Below are 26147 nucleotides of genomic sequence, written 5' to 3' on the forward strand. Positions count from 1 at the left end.
CCTACCAGGATAATATTGGTTCTTTCATGATGACTATCAGGGTCTGGGTGCCCTTAACTGGAATGTCCATCAAAAGGATTCCAGGTTCTCATCCATCCTGGAATGCTGGGAATGAGAGGAATGACATAAGTATTTTAGCAGGGGCAAATTAGTTGTTTGTTGGGGTCAGAGGGAACTTCCTGAAACAAGTCTTTACTAAAATTCTTGCATTTGTACATGAGTACATGATGAACAAAACAAGAAAAAAAAAAAAAAAGGCAATAAGAAAATTGGAAGCTTCAAAAAGCACCTTGGATGTGGCATCTTACAAAGGGATTTTTACATGATTGTAAGAATGACACTTTATGTTGTGCCTCAGGTGTTCCTGCAAGACTGAAATTTTCACAAGTAAACATTTTGTTTATTTGGCGTTTTCCATGACTTGTGAAAAGCCTTTTCTGATGCCTATAATGTTCAGACAGGTTTTTACAGAAGTTACAGGAACCGGTGTTTGGACTAAACATCAAACCAAGATGTTTCCCAAAGGCTGTCTTTAAATTGTGTATGTGTGTTGGTGTTCTTGTTTGTTTGTTTTTCTTTTGGTATTTAGTTGCTTTGTTATGTTTTTTTTTGTGCTAATTTGATATCATCCAGCAGCAGGCAGGTATGTTTTTTTTACTAGTGTTGTTTTCAAACCCAGTGATGAGCTGTCGTCTCTGGACTGTCCAGTCTGCAAAGCGGGACAAAGTCGCCATCTGCTGGCAATAAAACTGAGTTTGTCTGTCCCTGTAAACGCTCATTCACTGATTTTTGGAGCGTCTCGAAAGAAAATATTAACAAGGAAATATAATAAAGATTAATAAAATAACACATTTAACTTACCAAAAATGGAAAAATAAGTTGGTTAAATCACGTTAATTGTTTGGAAAAGAATGTTCTAGTGTGCTCCCGCGTCTGTTACCAGGGCAACGACTAAACGAAACCAGTCTGAGCTCCGCTCACTTTGTTTTGTATTTTCTCAACCAGAGCTTCTCTACCAAATTCCTCTCTTATTGGCTGTCAGTGAGCAAACCTGGTTTTGATTAGCTCAGAAGCTCACAAACTTATTTGTCATTGATGTATTTAGCTATTTGAGATAGCGTGATAAAATGTCAGGACAAGAGTGTGAGTATGACAAGAGTTTTTCTTTCAGTCCTCTTCCAAATAAAAAGTTTTCGTTTCTACAGGATAAAGACACGGTGGCGCTGTTAATGAAATGGTAAGTTAAGCGAAGATAACTTAAAACCGTGTTCATAATTGCGGTAACTCGGGAGGTTTGATCCACATTGGATATATGTTAAATGCAGGTCCATGCTGGGGAGGATCTCAGCCCGGTCTTACAGCTTTGACCACAATTTCCACCCTTACAACTGTGAAAAGTTTGTACTGGTAAGAGTCATTATGAAGTTATATTTATCATTTAATTAATTATTGCTGACAGAAAGGGGAAATAATTCCACACTCACGCAAAAAGATATCTTTGAGATTTATCTTAAAATGTGCTGCTGAAAACATGAGCTGGTTGTCAGTTTTTGTTCAAATGTCTTCATGTTTTCAATTATATATGAAGCCCTCTGATGTCTCTTTGCATTACAGAGTTTCTTCAAGGACCCTGAGGTGCTTTCCAGTCTAAGAAATCTTGAGGCTGGATTCTGGGTGCCCCTTGGTATGTCATGTCCCCCAAAAAGCTTTTCATCACTTATAGTCAGAAAATAATGTCATGTACTGAACAGTTTTTGCAGTATGACCTTTGTTAGATGTTACTTTAAACTTGTGTGTGTAATAGACATGCCAGTAGTGTCTGTCAGTGTGGAGCCTGTTCCATGCACTAAGGTCTCTATGGAGCTGTTCGATCCAATCTACTCCTGCGGCATCCTGTGGCCCTCTGGACATATAGTTAAATGCTTCCACAATGTTTACTCAGACTATGATGAACTCCGACAGGTAATTCATCTCTCATTAGTCCTTTTGTGTCTATATAGTTTGACAAGGAATCTGTTTCTGACTTCATTTCTTCCACCAGATGTTGCAAGAAGAGGACTGTGATAACTACTATGTGGTCGGGAAAGAGGAGCGAGATGAGTTTTTATTCCGCCTTTTCAAACATCTGTGTCTTGGGGGACAGGTCTGCCAGTATGAGGATAACATTGAACCATACATAAGCACTACAAAGCAAATGTACAAAGACCTGATCAAGTAAGCAAAACCTTGAAATCTTTGCTGTCACGCATGACTTTATTTAGCATAAATAATACATACCTCTAATTCTACAAGATATTCTCATCAGTCATAAAACCCATCCTCGTTCTTTAGTGTTCAGAAGGATCCAGAGACAAAGAAGATCAGTGTTGTTTCCACAGTGCTCAAAGTGTGTGCCTATGTAAGTGACTGGTTCATATTTGTAATGCAAGTATAACATCAATTAAAAGCCATGCCTTTCACAAAATGTAAAACAAATTATTTTAAATGAATAACCAGCAGTGAACTGGGAGTATTTTGGAAAATATTTAAAAAGATTTGTTAATGACCTAAGCCATTGAAAGATAGCTGATCCATTTACTCTGTTAGAAAGTTACTAAAGATGTTATGAATAAAACTGACTCTTTAGTACTTAAAACAGTATCTTAAACTGCTATTTTCAATTTAATGTAGGGTCAAAATACGTTGTAAATAATCAATATCTTAAATACTGTACTGTTATTCATCTGCAGGATGAGTCTGGGCGATGTTACCCTGGGACTCGAGAGGAGCAGCAGACTTTTGCCTATTTAATTATTGACCCGCTGAAACGGCACACAACTCTGTTCTACCACTTCTATGGTGTGGGAAAATTCACATGCTGACAATGAAGAACTGGATAGTTGCCTACCTAAGTGGAGACTGCGATGACTTGTGATGGTTTACACCCTCAGGAGTAGATTTTATCTCAGGAGAAGAGTGAGTCAGTTTCAGTAGCTGAAGACAGACGGCGTGAGGACCATGTAATCCTTGTTCAGGTTGCAAAGAAAAAATAATTGGTTTGTCCCATTACAGTGCATATATAAAATATTTCAGTCTTACATTACTGACAGCAGAAGCAAATTAGTTTAAAAGTTAAACTCCATCCTCTGAATCCTAATTAACGTAATTAAAAAAAAAACAAAAAACAACAATTTAAACAGTGGGATTAATTAATATCCCAGTATATTTGACAGGGACAAAAGCCACAAATAAGAATTCAAACTTAGTTGGTGAAAAACAATAGAGAACTCACAGTCCCATGCTTTCAGGACTATTTATGATGGAAGTAGTGGAAGAAAACTGATATATATTAAAAAAAAAAAAAAAAAAAAAGTCAGGTTCTGTTGTTATCGAAGCAAGTTGAGGGAGACGGGATTAGTAAAAATCTTGATGAATGAGGTAAACAAACTGATAATCTTACCTTTTAAAATTATGGCTAGATTTAATTGCTAGAAAAAGTTTGTCTGATGAAATAAAGTTTCTTGGATGGTGTTTCCACGACTTTGACTTAATTCCAAATAAACTATATCAACTCTTCATCAGGCCAGTGACTATTTTTGATCACTTTTTTTCTTTCTTTTTCAGCATAAAACCAATTTTAAAAAAATGTAACAACAGAATTGAGGTCTTGGTACATACCAGAAGGACAATTTTCGGTAAAAATTTCTCATTTCAAGGTATTTCACCAAGTGCCCTATAAAGGGTTAAAATGATAAGAAGTGGGCTGATGATGGTCTCTCATCTAATTGTTTTTCCCATAAGGGACATTAAAAAGACTATAACTAAACAGTGAAGTTGTTTACATATATATATATATATATATATATATATATATATATGTATATATATATATATATATATGTATATATATATATATATATATATATATATATATATATATATATATATATATATATATATATATATATATATATTCGTCATTATATTAATAAGATTACAAGTGAGAGAATAATTTGCCTTAAGTGCTGGTCAGAGCATATAATGTAGATGTTTGGCTTAAAGTGATTTCAAGTTTGTAAAGGGTAATGCAGGAAATTAAATAAAAATATATTGTACATAGTAAACAAAACTGTGAAAAAGAAACTAATTGCAAAATATCTTAAGTATTTTGGTCATAACTTAAATTTCATGAAAAATATGTTTAAATTCATGGAGGACATTTGCTTTGTAGATTCTTCATCACACCTGTCCAGAAGTCCTATCATACTGGATCATCAGGCTGTTGGAGAAACTGTGAATCTCAAGAAACTGATGATTTCAGCTTGTTCTGAGCTTGCCTAAAAATATTACCTTTCCAGCAAAAAAAAAAAAAAAAAAAAAAAAAATGTATGAACCACTGACAATATTTGACAAGGCAATTAATTTTAATTTGAGGGAATCACTTCTTTTGGTTGGTAAAATCAGAGACAGTAAAGCGGAACATGTAAAGCTTTGAAAACTTTTTTATTTCTGCTAGAAAGGGCAATAATGATAAACTAATTTAAACAAACTACACCATCTCTTTAAAACTTTTATATAACATTATTTATCTTTAGGAAGAAAAAATAACCTTTGTTAGGTTAAAAGTAAATTTGATGTAATTTGGGAGCGATGAATAAGATTGAAATCTCCCTCTTTTTTTTTTACTTTCTGTACTCTGTGCGTCTGTACACTATAAGGTTCTGTATGTACAGTATTTAAGTGTGTATACATACTTTACATGCGTACATGTGTAGATAGATAGATAGATAGGACTTTATTCATCCCTAAAAGGGAAATTCAAATTGTCTGGCGACTCAATAAAACACTAAAACACTGTGTATATGTGTGTATATGTAAATGTGTGTATGTGTATGTATATGTGTGCAAAATGGAGCACATTTTTGTTTTTCACGTTTATCAAAGAAAAAAAATTTAGAAAATTAATTTAATTTAGAAAAAACAATACTCAAAATTTGCAACAAAATTCTGTTATTTTTGCAAATCCAAATCTTCAGTTATATCTGTGATCAATTAAAAGAAGAGACCACAACAAAGCAAAAATAGGAACAAAGCATTCAGTCCAAAGAGCTTTATTGAAACAAATAAATTAATAAGTTAGTCATGTGATCTAATTTTAACCTCAGCAGAAAGACATCTTGTACCTCTGAAAGATCAAATACATGTTTGATTAACAAAACAAACAAAACAGCGGCATATTATATAGAGCCCATCAACTGGAATTGGAAGACTTTGTGTTGAGTTAGCATTTTGCTTATTGCTGCATCAGTTCGTGTTTAGTTTTTAGCAACAGTTGCAACACCAAAGAGAGCAGCTGAAAAGCAATGAGCTGGAATGTCAAATGGCAGCAAGTCAGTAAAAGATGAACAGATGGGAGGACGTTTTGAAGAGAAAAGAGAACGTGCAGATTGAGTCATGCATCACATTCAGTCAACTTTTGTCTGCTGATCAGTTTCCTAGCGCCCCCTAGTAGCCTCAGAGGTAGTTGTGTGGAAGCCATTCGGATCTGTTTCATGCTTATGAAAGTACACATGCCTGTGATGATACAATTGACCATGCCTCCATCCTCCAAATATGATGGGTTTTGAGATACAGTATTGGTGTCTATGTTAGGAGGACCTGGTGGAGGTACAATGATATGCTTAACATACAGTAATATTCTCAGAAAATATGAAATTTTACAGCAGCTGTAAAAGATTACATAACTAGAACAATTGTTGAGGTGTTTCTTTAGTTAAAGGTTTTGCGAAAAAAAAAAAAATTTAAAAAAGGTTGCTCGTGATATTTCTAAGAAACATTTGTCATCCAAGCAGGTATTATCTGGAGATATAAAGCTGCACCCTACCATGTACAGAACAAGGGCAAAGAAGGCACAGGTCTTTTCCTTTTTACGTCTAGCCTTAATACTTATTAAGAGACAACCTTGTGTTTTTCCTTTATGTCTTTTTTTTTCTTTTCCTCTAATACTGGGTCCACCACGAAACAACTACATGCAATACAGTGACCTTGTATATATTTTTATAAAGCTCAACATTCCAGGTGGCAAAGAAACAACAGCGCTGCTCAGTTCAACTATGCCTCTAATAATCCATCCTAGACAATAAATCTACTGCACATTTATCCTTAAAATTAACACAAGATTTAAATGGTGGCCATAAAAAAATTCTCTCTGTAAAAGCCAATTTGCTCCTTATGGCAGCAAGAGCCACTTAGTCATAAACAGATCTAAACAGAGCAATGAAGCGCATTCATTGTTAAATAGCCTCGCTTAAATAGAAACATGAAGCACCTGAGTTAACTGGCTTTAATGGGACTGAAGATACTCTCACTGGCCAAAAACAGCACGATGAATGTTTTCTAAAGCCCTGACCGCAGTTATGTGGAGATGCTTAAAAAAGGAAAACATATCTGAGCTCTGCAAGTGCATAACACTGATCAGCTGTGTGGTTACAGTCATAATGATTCAACTTGTTAAAAATGCCACTTTATTTAAAAATGATTCTTACTAAACTGAATATCTTAAATGAAATTTCTAAATTAGTTTTAACAACCAAAATCATAAAATAAAATAAAAAACCATCCTCTTCGGTTTTAGGTTACATGAAATTCAATTAAATCAAGTTCACAGACACAATGACAGTAAATAAATCAACACGCACATACAAGAAAAAATGCTAAATTTCTGAAATGTCAACATATTTAACTAAAGAAATTGCTTTTATTGTTAATATGTGTCTATATGTGTACATTTGTGCACCCTCCAGTTTTGTCCATCATTAGTACATTAGTAGAAAGAAAAACGGTACTTCTGCAACACTTATGTGGATGCTTCAGTCCTTGAGGAAGGTTTGAAGACGCTCCACACATTTACATCTACGAGGATTGTGATCTGGAATTCATGCATTAGACCTGGATGCCTTCATGTATTATTTATTGTTTAAATTTCCTCCAAACTGACCATAAAGTTTCTGTACGTGCACTGGACATCTGATCATAAGAAGTGAGAAGTATCCTCACATCAGATAGGTTGTGACACATTAACGGGGATCTGAAGCAACCGAAATGGTAAACTTGACTCTAGGCCAGATGTGAGTGATAAGAAGTAGTGCAGAATCACAATCATGTCTCAAGTCTGATGGAGGATCTGAGGCTTCATCTAAAGCGCTGGCAAGCATGCATGGCAGGAGGTAGGGCTTCAAGACAAGCAGATTAAAACAGGATGTCAAAAACATCCATTTAGGCCACTGAAATCGTCTGAGTTGCACAGTAGCCTTTAAAACGCTGCAAAAGAGGGATTTCGGACCTAGGACAGAATGTTTTGGCTTTACTAAATCCTAATTAATCAGAACGCCAGCCACACAGGGAACAACGTGTTTTTTGCAAGTGGGCTTGTTGGGACCAGACTTCTAAGAAAAGGGATGGAAATCAAAACAAACAACAATATACAGTATGCACCATTCACGCCAACACATTCCTCTAGCTCTGTTTTCATGTGATAAGTTTGAGCAATTAAAGCAGGATTTACACAGTCAAAATTCCCTTGTTTGGGTGGAACTGTGTACCGTGGTGGCTGCAAGCTGAGTCTGCCGATCCAGGTCAAAGGGAGCACCTTCTTTCTGTGTCGATGGTTCAGTCTGTGCTTTTCAGTCTGGTGTCAATGCAGAGTTGCAGAATAGACCCACTGCTGTCATCACAGCGAGAAGTACTACGATGGCATCCCAAAGTATGAATGGCAAAGTACTGACTGGCACATCAGCTGAGTTAGAAAACTCAGTGAGTTGATTAAAGAAGCCAAGAGTTTTGAGAAACCTCTTTCTATAGTCTGATTATCGACAGTTGAGGTTTATAAGTTGGTATAGATATATAGCATGAGGTGAGTAGGGGAGAGTGGTTCAGTAATCGAGTACTATTTGATCATGTGTCCTTCTCCATCCTCCTCCAGTGAGTCGAGAGGCGTGTGCGGTAATCAGCTTTGGCCGAGAATCCTCGTCGGGGGAAGCCATCTAGTGGATTCTGTCTCAGCTCTGAAAATATTCACTCCAGGAAAAGGGCTGAGGATGCAAATTTTAGATGGGGAGGTGCAATCATAGCAGACAAATCTGAATAGAGGTGAAGACAGGTTGGGCTGCTCAGAGTAACGACTCAGCCTAAGGAAGACATACTGTAAAGGGTTTGTGTCTGTGTTTGAACATTTGGCTTATTGTCATTCCAAGTTGCCACTATCAGACTGGGAGATGTTGAGTGTGTTAGCCGAGGGGAAGAGGTCTCTTTGGTCCGTGGGGCTATGATAGTCAGATGTCAAGTCGGGGTCCAGGAGGGAGGACAGGGTGAGCTGAGATGAACCCTTCTTTAGGCACTGGGAATAGAAGTTGAGCAGAAGGTCCAGCTTGTTCTCTATAGATTGTACCTAAATAAAACACACAAACACTGGATTTTGAAATCTTACCAACCAAATTATGTCACATTGAGCTCTCTGTTACCTGTTTCTCCACCTTGACTACACGTCCCATCATGCTTAGCTCATCCAGTGGGTCCAGTTCTGGTGGGGTCTTCTCTCCCTTTTCAGAGCGGGCTTTCTTATCAGGCTGAACAGTTCCTCTACCAATGATCTGGTCCACCCTTTTACACGAATAGAACAGTGAGAAAACATCTTGCTGGCAGTTCTGACAGATGAGATGGTGGTGGTGTGTTAGACACGCCAAATACATTAAATCAGAGAGTATCTACTTTATCATAAGTAGATTTATTGCTAAAATGATGGAAATAATTCTCTAAAGTTGTACACAACTAAACAATGAATCAATAATGAACCAGTGCCACGTTTTATATTTAGTTCACATCAATAATGACTTCTCATTTTCATGTCTGTCCTTGCCTACTCTGCTTCTATCAGTGGTGGTCTAGGGGAATAAAAGGCTAATGGAAGGAGTTTATCGGAGAAATTGAAAGTACGCAAATTGAAAAATGAGAAAAAGCATGTAAGCTATTTCATGTTACTACCATTCTGACTAATCAGAACTATTGGACTATAGTGTTTTGGTTTAGTAACAGAAGGTGACAAGATATGCAGTGTGGAAAAGGAAAAGGATAACAGTGTAATGACCGAACTGAATGTATGTTACATTTAGGGTGATCTGTTGGCATTTCATTAGAATAAAATGGTGTGAACCTTATGATTATTTTGATTTCATTACATTGAAATGATCAAGTGTCATCCAAAACAACAGCAAGTCACCCTATCTGCCACATTTCTCTATCATAGTACCACAGTAGCCCAGTAGTAATATGCTGTAATATGACACTGACTCTAGGGAAGGTTTTATGTGTTTTTAATGCCACATTAGTTTGTGGGTAAGTTCGGGGTTGTTTCATTGGTTGCAATTCCCAATAAAAGCCACTGGGTGTCACTGCAACTCACATACAGCAAACGCACATAAACTTTTAAAAGAAGCAACACATTTTCATGAAATGAGAAAGAATTCAAGCTTTTCTTCCTCTTTAAATCATTGAATACAGCAAACAGAGAGTTATATTATATCATACTTAGCAAATTATAATAACAGACAAGTAATCCACTTTGAACATGACTGATAGGCTGTAATGTCTCATAAAGTACTTTTTTCCTTGTTTTGATTTAGTGAACAAGATCTAAAGAACATATAGGTCATTAAGCCTCCTTTGTTACTGTAGAAATATCTTTAAAGGAAAATTCATATCTGGCTTTTCTTTAAATCTTTTTTCTCTTTCAATATGCAGAGCATTGGTTGCCATTACCTCATTTGCAGACTCTTGATGCGGCCAAGCATATCCAGGTGTCCTGCAGAATACTGCTCTATGACATCTTTCACATCATATGGACGTAGCGTTTCTTTGAACTTTCTCTTCGCCACAAGGAATTTCAGGATCCTACAAACAACAGCCAGAACAGTCAAGCTAGAAAAGTCGACAGCACTCTTTACAACTTCAAGACCTTGTCTCTTGATTATTTTAAAACTATGTTGACAGCAGTTACTCACCTGTCACTATTATTTATTTTCCTTTTATACTGGTAACTGTTACTGTAGTTTGATCTGTCTTTATTGTTACTATGTTTTCATTATAAATTGTCTCCTGTTTGTGGCTTGTGCGGGTGTTTTTTCTTGGCCAGGATTCCTTTGAAAAGGAGGTTTGTGATTTCACTGGGAAATCTTTTCTGATTAAAGGCTGTCTAAATTAAAAAGAAAAAAACATACACACACATTGAACTTTCTGTTATCATTCCTCTGAGCAACTTTAAAGGATTTCAATCGACTCCTCAACAAATATGGAAGTACAGTAAACCTTTGAAAAGATGCAGGGGCAGGAAGCTATCAAAAGACGTTGCCCACCCTGAGAATAAAAAGATTAATGAGAGTCAGCGTGACCTTATCATTCACAAACAGGCCCATAAAGAAACATTCACAATCCTACTGTACTGTGAGGATACACTGAGATGAAGAAAGCATTTCCCAGAGACATTTTCTTATCAGTACTTGCTGTTTCAGCAATTAGAGCATTTCTGCAGATAGGATAACACACCTCTATTCTATCGCCAGTTTCTGCTCCTTTGTTAGTGTGACAGCGGCGTTGAAGCCACTGGTGGACCACAGCTGCTTCTGCTCCCCAGTGCACACGACGCAAAATCACCACCCACACCCCAGCGGAGGAGTCACACTGAGGATTGTTGACCTAGCACTACTGTACAAGGCGAACACATCCCTGACAATTTCTTCTGCCAGAGTTGTTCTGGCTGGATGTCATGCTATATATATATATATATATATATATATATATATATATATATATATATATATATATATATATATATATATATATATATATATATATATATATATATATATATATATATATACATATATATATATATATATATATATATATATATATATATATATATATATATATATATATATATATATATATATATATATATACATATATATATATATATATATATGTAATTGGTTACTCTAAATTGCCCCGAGCCCTGCGATGGACTGGCAAGCTGTCCAGGGTGTACCCTGCCTTTTGCCTAAAGACTGCTGGGATAGGCTCCAGTTTCCCCGCAACCTTGAATTGGATTAAGCGGTTAAGAAAATGAATGAAAGAATGTATCAGTAATTTAGTATTAGTAATCAGACTATTAATGTAAATCAAATAATAGATAAACATTTGTTACTTCTGAACAAAATTCAGCAAGGTATAATCGTTTTGCTTGTAATAACACCATATCTCTCCAAGGAAAGCATGGGATATGCAACTTCCTCATATCTTCCATGAGCTAAAACAGGATTGCCCAAAGTCCATCCTCGAGGGCCACTACTGTCATGCAGGTTGTTCCGTGTAACCCTGTTTCAACACACCTGGCTTCCATTAAATGGATCCATCAGCCAATGAAGTTCTGCACAATGAGTGATTAGTTTGGGTTAGATGTGTTGGAACAGGGATACATGGAAAACCTGCAAGATTGGGGCCCTGGAGGAATGGAGCTGGGCAGCCCTGAGCTAAAACTAACAGTGGAAAATGAAAGTCTGTTTAGAAATCCAAACTTTTTTTGTTCTACTATCAACACGTTTTATTTACTGTACATTAACCCTTGTAAGTTAAGGTGCTACTTGTGGTTTGGTGGGCAAAATCGTTTAAGGAGTACTTAAAGTACTTAAAGCACAGCTGCTGCTCAATAATTTTAAGTTTAAGTTTTAAGTTTAATAAGTTTACGTGCAATATCAAGCACAAAAACAAGCAAAACTGCAATGAAATCTTGACTTGAAATAGGGCTGCTTTTCTGTGACTCATACTAATCACAGCCCTCTGATAGACTGGCGACCTGTCCAGGGTGTCCCCTGTCTCCCGCCTGATGATTGCTCAGATGGCTTCAGGCTCCAACGAACTTCCAATCGGACTAAGCGATATAGAAAATGAATGAATGAATGATAAATTAATCACAACATTTAAATGTGATGTTTTTTAGTCCGGCCATAATGGTGTATTAATTAACGATGGAAAATATGTATTTTCCCAACAAGAACAATTCAGATGGAAATGGCACAAGAAGGTTGATTTCAGAGCAGCTTGTTAAAAGCCATTTTTAGCCGTTTCCTCAAATGACAACTTACCAAACTGCATGTAAAATTTTAAACACATTCAGTAGTTAGACAATGTTGAAGCATTTTTTGTCCATAACAAAATGAAAAATCTGGAGTCAGCCACTATTTTTCACCCATTTTCGTTCTTGAAAAAGATATATTTTCAGACAATATTTATTGTTTAATTGCCAAGGTCCCACTTGTGACATTTCTAAATGAGGAAAAATAATCTGTCAGGTTTACAAGCTTTTTTTTTAAGATTTAAAAAACTCTGTAAATCCAGTCAGCAAAGTGTTTACCATGTATATTATATTTCTTTATTGCAGACACAGATAGTCCAAGCCCCCGATCCTTGTGCGAGTTACGTCTTTGCAATCTGTCCTTGCCTTTGAATCGTTCATCAAGCAGTGACAGCAGAGATGCAATAATTAAAGCAGGAAAGGCAAAAGTACTTCTACCTCTTACCGGAAGAATAAAGCTTTACATGCCCACAGAAATGAAATAGCAACAATGCCAAGATGATTGTATGAAAACACTCTCATTCAGAACTGGCACACATTAACACACAAGGGTGATATGACACCTGAACTTAACCTCCTGACTACCAGGAAAAAAAATGTGTAACTACAAATGTCCACTACGGAGGACATTACTTAAACTTTTAAATATTGTGGTAAAATATAGTTATATTTATCTAAGAAACGATTTAATGTGTTTATAAGATATTCAATGAAAATATAACTACAAAATTTCAAGTAAAAATCAGCACAAAGAAAAGTATTATGCACTTTTGCTCTTCCGATAAAACATGCTTGTTGCAATGGAGGCCATTTTTCTTGAAGAGAGAAAGAAAGTTCACAAAGCCCCAATCCCACAAATGAGGTACCATTTAAAAGCACTAAATGTCCTCTTTAAAGACCAAAATGTATTAGTTCAGTGGCATTCAGGGAGATGAAAATATTTAGGTTTACAAAGGTCCTCCACAGAGGATAAATTTGAACTACTGGTAGTCAGGAGGATATGCGGGGTCTTTTTCTAAAATAACCACCTCAACCTTTATTGAGGCCTGCAGTTCTTGCTTTTACATTATGCAGTTTTTTATGCAGTCATACACAGCAAACTGTGTTGTGGAGTGACCAATAAAGTACAGGGGAAGGTGCAAGCAAAGGAGAAGAGGAGCGAGAGGAGGAGGAGCTGGTCCACAGCTGGTACCGTAGCAGCCATCAGCGCACTCCTCCCCCTCACACAGCACTCTGTTTCTTGATGACTTCTGCGTTCGGGGTATTTTTGTAGGCAGTCTTTTCTTATTTTGCAGGTGGATGCAGTTTTTTTTTTCTGCCTGAAGGCAGGGCTGGTCTCAGGTGTGGGTTAAAGAAAAGGTTGAAAGGGAAAAGGGGGGGTTGCTTTAGATTTAGATCCTCCAAAGGTTCCTTCAAATTGCTGACTTCTCTTTCTGGTCACTGAAATGGTTTTAATAACACACAGTCAGGTTTGAGCAGGCCCCACTCTCCCACCACACAACTTGCTCATTTTGCAGTGCAGTTGGCACAATTCACTGAAAAATATTACATCTCCCCCAACGGTAGGAAGTTGAGATGTTAAAACACAGTGATGACTGGAAGGATGAGAAATGTCAGCTGTGTCTCAAAATGCTTGCAAAGCCGGTGCAAACATTTTTGCAATTCAGCAAAGGTGTATCCCTGATAGTCTCCAATGGCAAGGCTTTATCTGGGTATTAAAAATGACTGTTATGCTGACACGAAGCCAAGAAAGGCCAAGTAGAATGAGTCACTGCATGGGCAGATCTGATTCTTTGCTAGCTATAACTACACCAAATGTAACCCACAAGCTGGGGTGTATGAATAGCAGATTATTGCAATGCATGAGAATATTAAGCTATTAAAAATATTATGGTTTAAAGCTCTAGAAATCAGTGACAAATATGCATTATCAAATTACTATAAACGGTAAGCAGGACCAAGCAATTTATTTACCAAGGTAGCACCTCATCAGAGAATGCAAACTTGCAAAAATTTTGTGTTTTGTGCAGTATTGGATTCACGCATGATTAGAGGTACAGTAGCAAGAGCGCAGGCTTTGTTTTCTTTTCTTCTTCTCCTCCTCTTGCTCACTCTATCATTTCTCCATACATTAGCACGCCATACGCATTTATTAAAGCTGTGATAAACCACATGCATCTGAAGTAAAGGCTCAGCACTAAAGCCTTTCTCTGTTTCACTGACATCAATCTTGAGCCTTTCTTAGATGCTGCATGCATATGTGTGTATTAAAACGGTGAAAACACCTGCTGTTTACACACCTGCACTATCTATAGGAACTCCCTCGCTTTTTCTGTCTGCAGCACATAGCAGCTGAGGTCACAGCTATCTGCTGAGTCAAGTGCAAAGCCGAGAAAAGACCGTATAATGCTCTGTCAGTGGCATTACACTGTCACATAATAATGTATTGCGTCAGATCCTGGAAACAGTGAACATGTACCTGCTGTGTTCCGTATGTACAGTAACATAATACGATGTTCAGGCAAAATGAAAAAAAAAAAAGATCTAACAGAATAAAATAAAATAATGACGCTCGACACTCCTTAACTGCAGAACAAAATGAGATGTCCTGTTGGTTTAGTCATTAAACAAGACAACTACAGCTGACTGTGATGTGTGCAGCTTCATAGACTCTCCCTCATCCTGTTTTCAAATCTTGTTTTAGCATTATCTTTCTAAACCCCAATCTTTATACAAAGGAACACTTCTTTTAGGAGTTCCTATGGATCCACACAAGCAGTGTCACACTACCATGAGAAATGCTACCAGGCTGCAATGGTGACATCAGGGGGCAGGAAATGGAGTCATTATAAAGTGCTTTCATCAATCCCTCCCCATCCCACCCTCAGGAGACCAGCCTGGCCCCAGCGCCAGATGTTTGCTAGCAATTGTAGTTTTTCTGCCACCATCAGTGAAAAAACTCCATGCTGTTATTGTATGAGTGTATATGTTTCCGTCGGAGACAGTGCATGAGGCTGTCGTATGCAAACGCTTAAAGTTGTAAACAACAAATGTGTCTCAGTTAGGGAACCGAAATGGGTACAAGTCTGCCTCTCTCAACACATTTGTATTTGTGGAAGTGTTCACATGGAAAAAAAAAAAAAAAGGATTCCTGAAAAAGAGCAGCTCTAATTTAGTGAAAGCTACTGGTTAGAAGCAACATGCAATCATAATATTTTTGGATCTTTGACACTGTTAATCAAGGAATATTAATCACTGAACTGAAATGGTATGGGATCACGGATGTGCGATTGCACTGGATGAGAAGTTATTAATATTAAAGACAGCCTATCAGATGCACATCACATACATATCGGATGTGATAATAACATTGGGCATCATTCACAATTTGCTCTTACTAACATTTTACAAAACTTGTGAGATTTATCAAACTCTACAAACACTCAGGAGTACTCTTTATGACATCTTAGTTTCCGATCTGTAATAAAGTTAGTGTTTGCATGTCCTCTACAGCCAGGAATATTCTGCTGTACTCTCCCAAGAAACACTTCAGAGGCATTTTCAAGGACTGCACAGGAAATAAAGCAAAGTGTATAATGCAGAAATTGCTGTGTTTTCCTTGCAGCACATAGCGAATAGCTGATGAAGCTTCACAATGACTGATTTTGTGCTGATATCATTATCAGTTTCATTAGGGATTATAAAAAAAAACATTGTCAAGCAAATGCAAAGCAACATACAGATCAGCAGGAGACGGTATGAAGCAGCAACTTTGATCAGCATGTCCACGAGCTGCAAAGGCTCCAGCAGATTTGCTGCCGTGTTTGCACATTGCTGTGGATATATCCCCGAGGAAAACATCTAAAAGAATTTCGGTGTTAATACAGCACGAGTGAAATATTGTAAGGAGAACAGCTAAAGGATCGAAACTGTTTAATTCAAGCGTCACCACAAACCTTTACTACTGTTACTGATGCACGTGAGAGTTGCAGCAGGTACTATGTGGTTTACATGCTTTTGAAACAAGCAAACAATATTGTATTTATTTTCTATTTGCTTCATTGAGCACTTTCTAATTTTTTCAGCTTTTTGTTGTGTTTTAGGTCATATTCATGCAAAAATGGAGTAAAATTCATCCAAGCTGCATTCAGTGTCAGTTTTTCTTCACAGAAAACACTTAATAGATGTGGAATAACGTTCTAACAGTGGTAACTATTAAAATGGCGTTCTGTGTGCACATCTGTTAATAAGGCAGTAATATCTCCGTTCTACGGCAAACGCAGTTATTCTCCAGTTACAAGAAGAGATGACAGAAACTGACATCAATATCAACAACGATCTTATTTAAATTTGTTACAGATGTCCTTGTCTCAAATGTACAGACTCATTTATTCAGTTGCACTGTATTATGATACTTCATCTGAATGGAGCTTGCATTTATATGTGTGCGGCGTGTGTGTGTGTGTGTGCAAGGTTTCTAATCAGCCACCTATTCATGCCACCTTACAGACGACCAGCTGAATGAAGCAGGCTTACTGAGCGACAAGGTCGCATGAGGGAACAAGCCCTGCCTGCAGGAAGGCTCAGTTACTGCTCCCAAGTGGACATTTCTACCCTGTCAGCTGAATTTGCACAAGGCGGCGCCTAAATGGAGGCGCACCATATTTATCTATGAATGTAGACTGTATTCGTTCTGAAGATGAATGCATAGGTTGTTTGTCTAAACAGAGCAGCCTTATTATGTCCATGACAAGAGGAGCAGCATTTAGAGGAAAAATTATTTAAACTGAATACATTTTGTCACTGTAACTTGACTGATATGTCCAAAGTAATCTGTGGATGTTGAAGTCAGACCATTTCTACAGCATAACTTCAGCAGAGGAAGTTCCTTGCATCAAGGAACTGTATGGTTCAGGGTCTGAGCAACCTAAAGGCCTGTTTTGGTGTAGTTTGCTGGCTCTAAATGTGCCAATATGAATTTGTTTCCTGGTGCCTCAGATTTCTTCCATGGTTTAAAAAAAAATGTATTTTAGGTTATTTTGTGATTCTAAAAGAAAGTGTCTGAAAAGTAAACTTTGAAAAGGCTACAAGTTCCTGTTCAAACAAGGACTCACCTGACAGCTCTTATAAGTGTCTTCACTGCTGGAATCACCTCCTCCATGGCCACGTCACAGTATGGTCTGTCTTCCACGCTGTCCTCTCCAACGCCCTCCACTGAGCCCGGGCACAGGGAAATAGTCAGCAACCGTCTGAATTTTCTGAGTGCTAATTAAAAATGAGTGCGGCGGCGTACCGTCAGCAGGTGGGCGAGGTTTTAGGCGAAGAGAGGTGCGAAAGCGTGTTCGGTCATTAAAACTCCAGCTCTTCTGGACCTTTCCAGGGCTGGTTGCTTCAGGAGGATTCTCCTGGCTGGGAGAGCAGCGGACGCTGGAGCCAGGGGGTAGTGGTGACGCCTTATTCCGAATGGTTTGGGAAGAACGGGAATTGTTCATCCTGATCCGATCGCGAAAGCCCATTTTACTGCTAACAGTGAAGTTAAAACAGTTAAAGACATGCAGACGCCCCATGTTTAGTGCTTATGGATGATAACAGGCAGAGAGTTTTCTTGTTCATTGCATTGTCCACACAATGCTTATGGCCTGTAAATATAACTATGCTGTGTTATCCTGGGAGTGCAGGAAAGAAGCAGATTGGCAGCCTGGGTTGGTTAGAAGGAAGTTAGCAACAGAGAGAGAGAGCAGAAAAAGATGGCTTTAGACTTTATTATTAGCTATAACAAAAAAAAACAGACAAAACAGAGACACAAACAGGCATTTCGTCTCAGTGAAGGACAGAGTAGCTGACTCAGTAGAGACAGTTTGACCACTGACACCGCTCAACATTGCTAAGAACTGATTCTGTCCCAAAGACTTGCTTATTTAATGTGTCTGTCTTCGCAGCTGAATCAGCAAAATCGGACTGAAACCTGATTCAAGACTTGCAGCAATGCTGTGAGGGCGAAAAATGCTACACCTACCATCAGAGAAGCCACCTTAATCCCTTCAGCAAAGTGTATAAGCATCAAAATATTGTGCAGCCGTACAAAACATGTCTCATTAAGTACTCAGTACCACTCACCGCAGGCCAAGTCAGCCAGATACGAGAAGTCGTCTATTTACAGGAAAAAAAACCTATTTGGCAGCCACTTTACAAAAGATTGACCCATAATGCTGCTGTTGTAGCATGCTCTTGTGGACAGCTCCCACTCTACAGCCACTTACAAGTTGCATACTGTCACGGATCCATAGGGCAACGCAAACATCCTGCACGGCAGAGCAATCCCAGCCACGTTGCTCACTCACTTTTTTTTTTTTTTTAAACTTTTTCAGATGATATACTCTTTGTCTTGCGTGTGATGCACATCAGCCAGCCATTTAAATTAAAATTTAAATAGCCAAAGAATGTTAGTGGAACCAGCATTTCATTCAAGCAATGTGAAATGCTTCTGGTAGACTGGAAGAGAGTGGGGAAATAGAGTGAAAGACCGTTGCATGCCACTGGGAAAGGAAGTAAATGCATTCAGGATCTTAAACTTCGCCGAATGCTTCTAAAACGGTGAAAGAATATTGCATGCAAACAGAAGCACTTAAAAACTCTGCAAAAACACGGCACAAGCATGATCACATGGCACACAAGGTCATGTTGGCTAGTCTGGAGTAAGAATGCATCGTTTACAGAAATATGTGCACAATAAACAGTCAAAGCAACCAAGCAGAAAGAAAGTAACCTGATGTATGAAAAGTTTTCGCTTGGAACATTATTGTTTTCCATTTCATCACATACTTTGATGAGAGGGAAAACATGGATTTAATTAATCAGTCATAAACCATCTAGGACTTAGCCCCAACTTGTCCAGCATTTATGACTAAAACAAACCTAAATGTCCAAAATGTCTTTAAAGTAAAGAATAAACGCAAACATTCATGGACCAGGATGTAGAGCCTGTTTGACACCTTTAATGGTAGCTCACTGTCACAAAACTTAAACGTTATCTTGGCATCCACTCTCAATGTGACAATAACTGAGCTCCTCTCTGAAACTCACAAAAGGTGAGCGCTTTGGTGCTTCAACAAGCACTACATCGCCCCACAAATATTTCAAGGATTCAGGCACAGGGAAGCAGCACGAGCAATTAAAGGAGTAAGAGCTGTGTTTTTATTTGGCGGCGTTGTATCGTGCCCCGTGCACAAGCTTGTTGCCGTGGATACCTCTGCTTGCGGCCAGCATGAATCCGGAAGAGACCCCGCTTTTTAGAAAGGAGTTGACTGGGGAGACACACAAGGCAGAGGGAGAGAGGGTGAGGGGAGGAGTGGAGGAAGCGGGGGCGGGATGTGATTGGAAGAAGTTCAGGGATACAACCTGGGTACACGGAGAACCCATGGCGACACATTGTGTCGCCAAGGGGAGACAAAAAAGGGAGAGGAGTGAGTTGATAGATAGAAGCTTCACATCTCAATAGTCCAAATAGCCCTTCAATGCCTTAATTATGCATCTCAGAGACAACTTTGGATTATAGAGACACATTCTGTTAGATAGGAAGTGGTGGGTTTCGGTGAAGAATCATGCCAGGGTAGCAGGTAAGGTTTCACCTGAGTATAGTCATCATGGTATGACAGCAGCTACTCAAAAACAAGACAGTTCTAACCTGTAAAAACCCCTGAATATCCGACGCATGCAGGAATCCGATAACCTGATCAGCCCATTTAACTTTGGTTAAAATTTCAGGCATATGCTAACGGATCTAGTGGAGCAAATCCATCAACAAGCACAGCTCATGACGTGTAGAACAAACCTGCATGGACTTTTTGCCTTCCTGAGAACAGATGGAGGAGGGATGATGGATGCCATGAAAAAGATACAACGGACATAAAGGGAAAGAAAGAGGAGGACAGGAAGAGGAAGCCCATGAGTAAACGGCATAAGATGGGAGAGATGGTGAGAGTTTGAGCTAGCCAGACAAAGACACAGAGAAGCCGAAGACCCTGCAACATAGTGGTCTCAGATGATGTTAGTGAAGTGGTGCTAGGTACACCTCCATGCAGAAGGCTCTGGGAGCAGCCATTGTTGATTTCTTTGTGTGTACACGAGTTGAATGTACTGCTTGTTAACGTGTGTCAGGGGATCAGACTTTTGGCCACCTGTCTGGATGAACTGTGTTGTAGTAGGTGGTGAAGTGCGTACCTGTCCCCCGACAGGTAGGGAGAGCTGTAGGGCCGCAGCCCAGACAGCAGCGTGTTGTAGGAGTTCTGGAGAACCTTCTTGGTGTTACGTTGTCGCTGGAGGTGACTGAACAGTAGCGTCAGTTCTCTGACACCCACGTGCACAAACAAAAAAACACATGACATATGAACAAAAAAAAAACAAAAAAATACAAACAATGGAAAAGCCACAAAAAGGCCAAATCAATGGTCCAACATGAGAGAAATGAGACGTACACAGGGTCCGAAATTAATCCCTTTGGCTCAAAGCAAACCCGTTGCAACATAAGTTTTTTAACACAAATATTTGTAAAGTGTAGATTTTAAAATCATGTCTGTATAGCGGAATAGCCTCTACATGTCTTAAAAACTTTTAGACAATAGTGTTTGTTAGGCAGTAGTTTTGGTGTTGGAAGGTGCCAGTGAGCATTAAAACTGAACAATGGGTTATTTAGCCTATCTAAGGATTTTAATTCTTAATCATAGTTATCAACAGAGAGAGCAAAGTAGAAAAGTAAGCAATCAAAGTAAAGCAGAACGCGCACCATTTTTTTAAATAGTAAAGCGATGTCTGACATGAAGGCCAAGGGGTTTAACAACACACACACTCTACTTTTACCATTTGTCACGAGATTGTGTTGGTAAATAGCAAATAAGCATTAAGAAATGTATCACTAAAAGGTGTTTTGCTACCAGAAATTTGCATGATGCATTAATTGTCTAACTGCAGTGGACCCCAGTTGTTACCGTGAAAATTCATCCTGAGCGTTGTCATAAAGAAGAATGTTAGTGATTAAAAGAAAAAAAGTTAATATTCATTGCTTCTATCCACAAGCATCTGACACTGAAATCAAGTCCAAATTAGAAAAAAAAACAAACTTAAAAACAAGTATTCATGCATACTGTAGCTGTATTAGGAATTCGTACATTAAAAACATAATGCTTCAATATTCTATAATTGACTTGCAACCTGGATGATGACACCACATTTTAATCCACTTGGCCCTCAGGGGAATTAATTTTGGACCCTGGATATAAACTTACATGCAAACTTGAATTATCGTAAATGAAAATTTCAATTAATGTTTACATTTAACAGATGATGGTTTCTCACATTCCCCTCTCTTTAAGCCAGTAAATAATATATGGATATGACATTCCTTCTCAAGTCAAAGGAGTTCCCACCTAAAAATTTCAGATTTTTATTCTTTAAAATGGTAAAAGGTTAATTAATAATGGGACAATTCAAACAATGTCAGCTAAAAAGGAATTACTTATGAAATCACTTTTTTTTTTTTTGTTTTTTGTTTGTTTGTTTTTTATTTGTTTTGCAATAATTGATTAAACGACTAATTGCTTGAAATCTTGAAATCTTGTCTGCATTTGGTCAGTTTAGCACATTTATGGATATGTAGTCAAATATGTGCATATAATTACAAATTAAATCTGTCATTAAAGTATCTATGCAAATTTGTACATGTCTAATTAGACAATAATTCATCCATCCATCCATCTTCAGCCGCTTATCTGGGGTCGGGTCGCGGGGGCAGCAGCCTAAGCAGGGAACCCCAGACTTCCCAATCCCCAGCCACATTTGCAAACTCTGCGGGGGGATCCCGAAGCGTTCCCAGGCCAGCCGAGAGATATAATCCCTCCAGTGTGTCCTGGGTCTTCCCTGGGGTCTTCTCCCAGAGGGACGTGCCTGGAACACCTCACCAGGGAGGCGTCCAGGAGGCATCCTGAACAGATGCCTGAGCCACCTCAACTGGTTCCTCTCGATGCGGAGGAGCAGCGGCTCTACTCCAAGCCCCTTCCCAGATGACCGAGCTCCTCACCCTATCTCTAAGGGTGAGCCCGGCCACCCTGCGGAGGAAACCCATTTCAGCCGCCTGTAAACGAGATCTCGTTCTTTCGGTCACGACCCACAGCTCATAACCATAGGTGAGGGTAGGAACGTAGATCGACTGGTAAATCGAGAGCTTCGCCTTCTGGCTCAGCTCCTTCTTCACCACGACAGACCGGCACAGAGTCGCAGATTACTGCAGACGCCGCACCGATCCATCTGTCGATCTCGCGCTCCATCCTTCCCTCACTCGTGAACAAGACCCCGAGATATTTAAACTCCTCCACTTGAGGCAGGACCTCACTCCTGACCCGGAGAGGGCAATCCACCCTATTCCGGCTGAGGACCATGGTCTCAGATTTGGAGGTGCTGATTCCCATTCCAGCCGCTTCACACTCGGCCGCGAATCGCTCAAGCGAGAGCTGGAGATCACGACCAGATGAAGTCAACAGGACCACGTCATCCGCAAAAAGCAGGCACCCAATCCTGAGGCCACCAAGTCGGATCCCCTCAACCCCTCGGCTGCGCCTAGAAATTCTGTCCATATAAGTTATGAACAGAATCGGTGATAAAGGGCAGCCTTGGCGGAGTCCAACCCTCACTGGAAACGAATCCGACTTACTACCGGCAATGCGGACCAAGCTCTGACACCTGTCGTACAGGGACCGGACAGCCCGTACAAGGGGGTCCGGTACCCCATACTCCCGGAGTACCCCCCACAGGAGCCCCCGGGGGACACGGTCGAATGCCTTCTCCAGGTCCACAAAGCACATGTAGACTGGTTGGGCAAACTCCCATGCCCCCTCCAGGACCCCAAAGAGGGTATAGAGCTGGTCCACTGTTCCGCAACCAGGACGAAAATCACACTGCTCCTCCTCAATCCGGGATTCGACTATCCGGCGGACCCTCCTCTCCAGGACCCCTGAATAGACCTTACCAGGGAGGCTGAGGAGTGTGATTCCCCTGTAATTGGAACACACCCTCCGATCCCCCTTCTTAAAAAGGGGGACCACCGTGGACATCGGGGGCAGTCCAGCGGTACTGCCCCCGATGTCCACGCGATGCTGCATGGGCGTGTCACCCAGGACAGCCCCACAGCATCCAGAGCCTTGAGGAACTCCTGGCGGATTTCATTATGCTCTCTGGTCAAGTTTCATGATAACTTGAATGTATCTCTATTAACCTGGAATGTCGCTTTAGCTGAATGAATCCTTACAAATTATACACCTTTCGTAAAATGAGTCTCTTCAGTTAAGTATAGAATTTATGGGGAATGTTTATATGTAAATAACTTATGTAGGAATTAACACATTTTAGGGGAGAATCTAATTAATATAATTTCTATCACTGAAAGCTGGTGTCTTCTAAAGCATATCAAATAGTGTTCTTTATGAAAAGAGATTTGATATCAGGACAGTTTTTATTTTTCTCACAAAGAGATTTATAGATGGTATTTCATGCGAATATTTGCCTTTGTAGCAAGAAAATGTCATTATGATCTCAGCAGCTCATCAAAACTGCCAAACAAACAAAAACAAAAGACTTTTTATGATGTGTGCTTGTATCTAACCAACATCCAACCAGCATGTGCCTTCTGAAAAGATCCTTAAACATCGAGCAGTCTATGAGCAAAACCCAAAGAAGGCTAACGATAATTTAGATTAGCCTCTGTGAACTTCCAAACTTCATCTATAATTAATAAATAGCTTTTATAATTGTAATAATCATCCCACATTAATCCATGTGGGATTTCTCCATCAGAAATGTGCTGAATAAAATAATGCTCAACCTGAAACAAAATGTGCAAAACCGCTGCATAGAACAAAATAAGTTCATGTAAAAATGTTCATAATAAAATGAAGAGCAAATCAAACCTATTTCACTGACAGCAACTTTAAATGAAAGGCTTGCTCCCAAACAAAACGTAGCAGGTGTGATGCTCGTTGTTTTCTCACAATGAAGGAAGACAAACTAACAGAAATATGCTCTTCTATCTGCCTTACAAGAGATTCTTATTTTAAAAGACAAAATCCACCACAGATTTCTGATACTGGAGAGCTGACCTCAACAGCTGAACACCTACCTGAACGACGGCAACATGCTGTCATAGAAGTACCATGTAGCTGTTAGATAAGAGTGTTTGGCATCAGTGGAGTAGAGACGCCATGCAGCCTAAGGGGAAAAAAACACAAATCAGGCATTGAGGAAAACTTAATTTTCCCCAGTTAAGTGTGAATGGATAAGTCCCAATGACTCTCGTTACCTGTATGAGGTTGGCAGCCGGCATTCTCCTCTTCTCAAAGTGTTTCTGTCTGTGCTGTTCTTGAACCTTCAAGGCAAATCCTGAACCCAAAATTCCCTGAGGGTGAAAGTTCAAGTCAAAGTCAGGGCTGCAACTTGTGACTTTGGGCTGAGCTGGAGGACTCAAACTGGAATGTTAGAAAATGTTGGTTCCTTACAGCTGGCAAGGCAAAGAAGGATACTCCCAGAAGAGCGAAGCCAGCAGCAAGGAGTCGCCCTTGCCACGTTCGAGGGGTCTTGTCACCGTAGCCAATAGTGGTCAAAGTTATCTAAGTGGATGAAGAAACACTCATTTTACACGCAAAATACAACTAGTGTAGAAAAATGAAACCTGTATAATAGTTTGTGACCCTGAAAGAATCGAAGCAGATGTTAAAATGTTACAAGGGAGCCTGTTGCAGTACTTACAGTTCCCCACCAGAGGGAGTCTGCATAGGTGCTAAAATCCGAGTTGACGTCTTTCTCAGCCAGGTAGACAAGGAAGGAGGCAAAAATGAGGACCAAGAAACCTATATACCACGCTGTAATCAGCTCCTGCAAGACAGAGCGTGGGTATCAATCTATCAGCTGCAGCATCTTTACTATACTCCCTGCTGTCATTACCACATCACTATCATCATTATTGGGGTAGTTCTCATAATCACACTTGGCTTGCACTCTGACTTGGCTGCATTGTGATGCATAGACAGCTAATGCATCAGCTCATCATCACATCTGACTGCATGTTTTGCAGCTGAAAAATGAGTGTCAGGCATTAAAATCTGCACCAACAGCAACAACAAATTAAGTGTAAAAGTGAGCGTGATGTTTCAGGGCATCGAACATGAAGTACAGCACAATTAAACGTCAATAATCATCATAGTTATTCCTATAAGGTCTTTAACGACAGATGTCAGAATTTATTGACTGAATTGTAAAAAAAAAAAAAAAAAAAAAAAAAAAAGGTGTAATAGTGTGTTTTCCCCACCTTACTGTGAGCATAAACCACTGAGCCCAGTAGTTTCCAGGTGCCTCCCCGTCGGTCCATACGGACCATGCGCAGGATCTGCAGGAAACGCATGCTGCGGAGGGCTGATGTGGCAAAGATGTTGCCCTGAGTCCCTGCAGCAATCACTGCCAGCGACGCCACAAACACGATGAAGTCTACAACACACACAGTCAAGCCAAAGAGAGAGAAAAAGTAGGTGGGGAAAAGTTTTATCAGCTACGTTCTGATGCTGCCTCACAAGAGGACACGAGACAACTACATTTTATTTACTGATGCACACAAACCTATAACACAGAAGGGCTTCCTGGCAAATCTAAGACGGCCTTGCCATCCACGGTATCTGCAGCAACAGCCAGCAGCCCAGATCCTGATGAAGTACTCCATGCCAAATACCACAATCATGACAAACTCCTGCAAACCAATCACAAATCATGTAAAAACAAAAGCATGAAATTTTTCAGCCATACATGTTTTACTCTAAAGTCCCACCAATAACATTTTGTTTCTTCATGGTGTTTCATATGTTTTAAATATAACATATGTGACTCATCCTAATAATACACGTCTTAATGTTTTTATGTCCCTTTGTCATGAAAATTCTGATAACTTCAAAAG

General features: G+C 39.3%; 2 protein-coding genes across 3 annotated transcripts in view; one reads left to right on the top strand and one right to left on the bottom strand.

Moving 5' to 3' along the window:
* Positions 1-1127: 1127 nt before the first annotated feature.
* On the top strand, positions 1128-2861 carry cfap300 (cilia and flagella associated protein 300; the record flags this gene model as incomplete). Its single annotated transcript, XM_079258730.1, has 7 exons — positions 1128-1237; positions 1326-1407; positions 1615-1684; positions 1805-1962; positions 2042-2214; positions 2332-2398; positions 2730-2861. The coding sequence occupies 7 exons, from the start codon at positions 1128-1130 to the stop codon at positions 2859-2861; spliced, it is 792 nt and encodes a 263-aa protein (XP_079114856.1).
* A 2230-nt stretch (positions 2862-5091) lies between these two features.
* Positions 5092-26147, bottom strand: part of kcnq4 (potassium voltage-gated channel subfamily Q member 4) — a 62344-nt gene continuing 41288 nt past the window's right edge. The window contains exons 3-14 of one of the 2 annotated variants that reach the window (XM_079258505.1): positions 25817-25943; positions 25512-25687; positions 24953-25078; positions 24703-24813; positions 24507-24602; positions 24327-24415; positions 20384-20509; positions 17457-17683; positions 17278-17377; positions 9793-9924; positions 8499-8637; positions 5092-8425 (exon numbers count right to left, since the gene is read on the bottom strand). In XM_079258505.1, the coding sequence (XP_079114631.1) occupies positions 8222-8425; positions 8499-8637; positions 9793-9924; positions 17278-17377; positions 17457-17683; positions 20384-20509; positions 24327-24415; positions 24507-24602; positions 24703-24813; positions 24953-25078; positions 25512-25687; positions 25817-25943 (1653 nt within the window). In that variant the 3' untranslated portion in view covers positions 5092-8221. Of the gene's footprint in view, positions 8426-8498; positions 8638-9792; positions 9925-17277; positions 17378-17456; positions 17687-20383; positions 20510-24326; positions 24416-24506; positions 24603-24702; positions 24814-24952; positions 25079-25511; positions 25688-25816; positions 25944-26147 lie in introns of both variants that reach the window. The other variant, XM_079258504.1, reaches the window with a different exon arrangement.

This window comes from Telmatherina bonti (genome assembly GCF_933228915.1).
Source record: "Telmatherina bonti genome assembly, chromosome: 19".
Lineage (NCBI taxonomy): Eukaryota > Metazoa > Chordata > Actinopteri > Atheriniformes > Telmatherinidae > Telmatherina > Telmatherina bonti.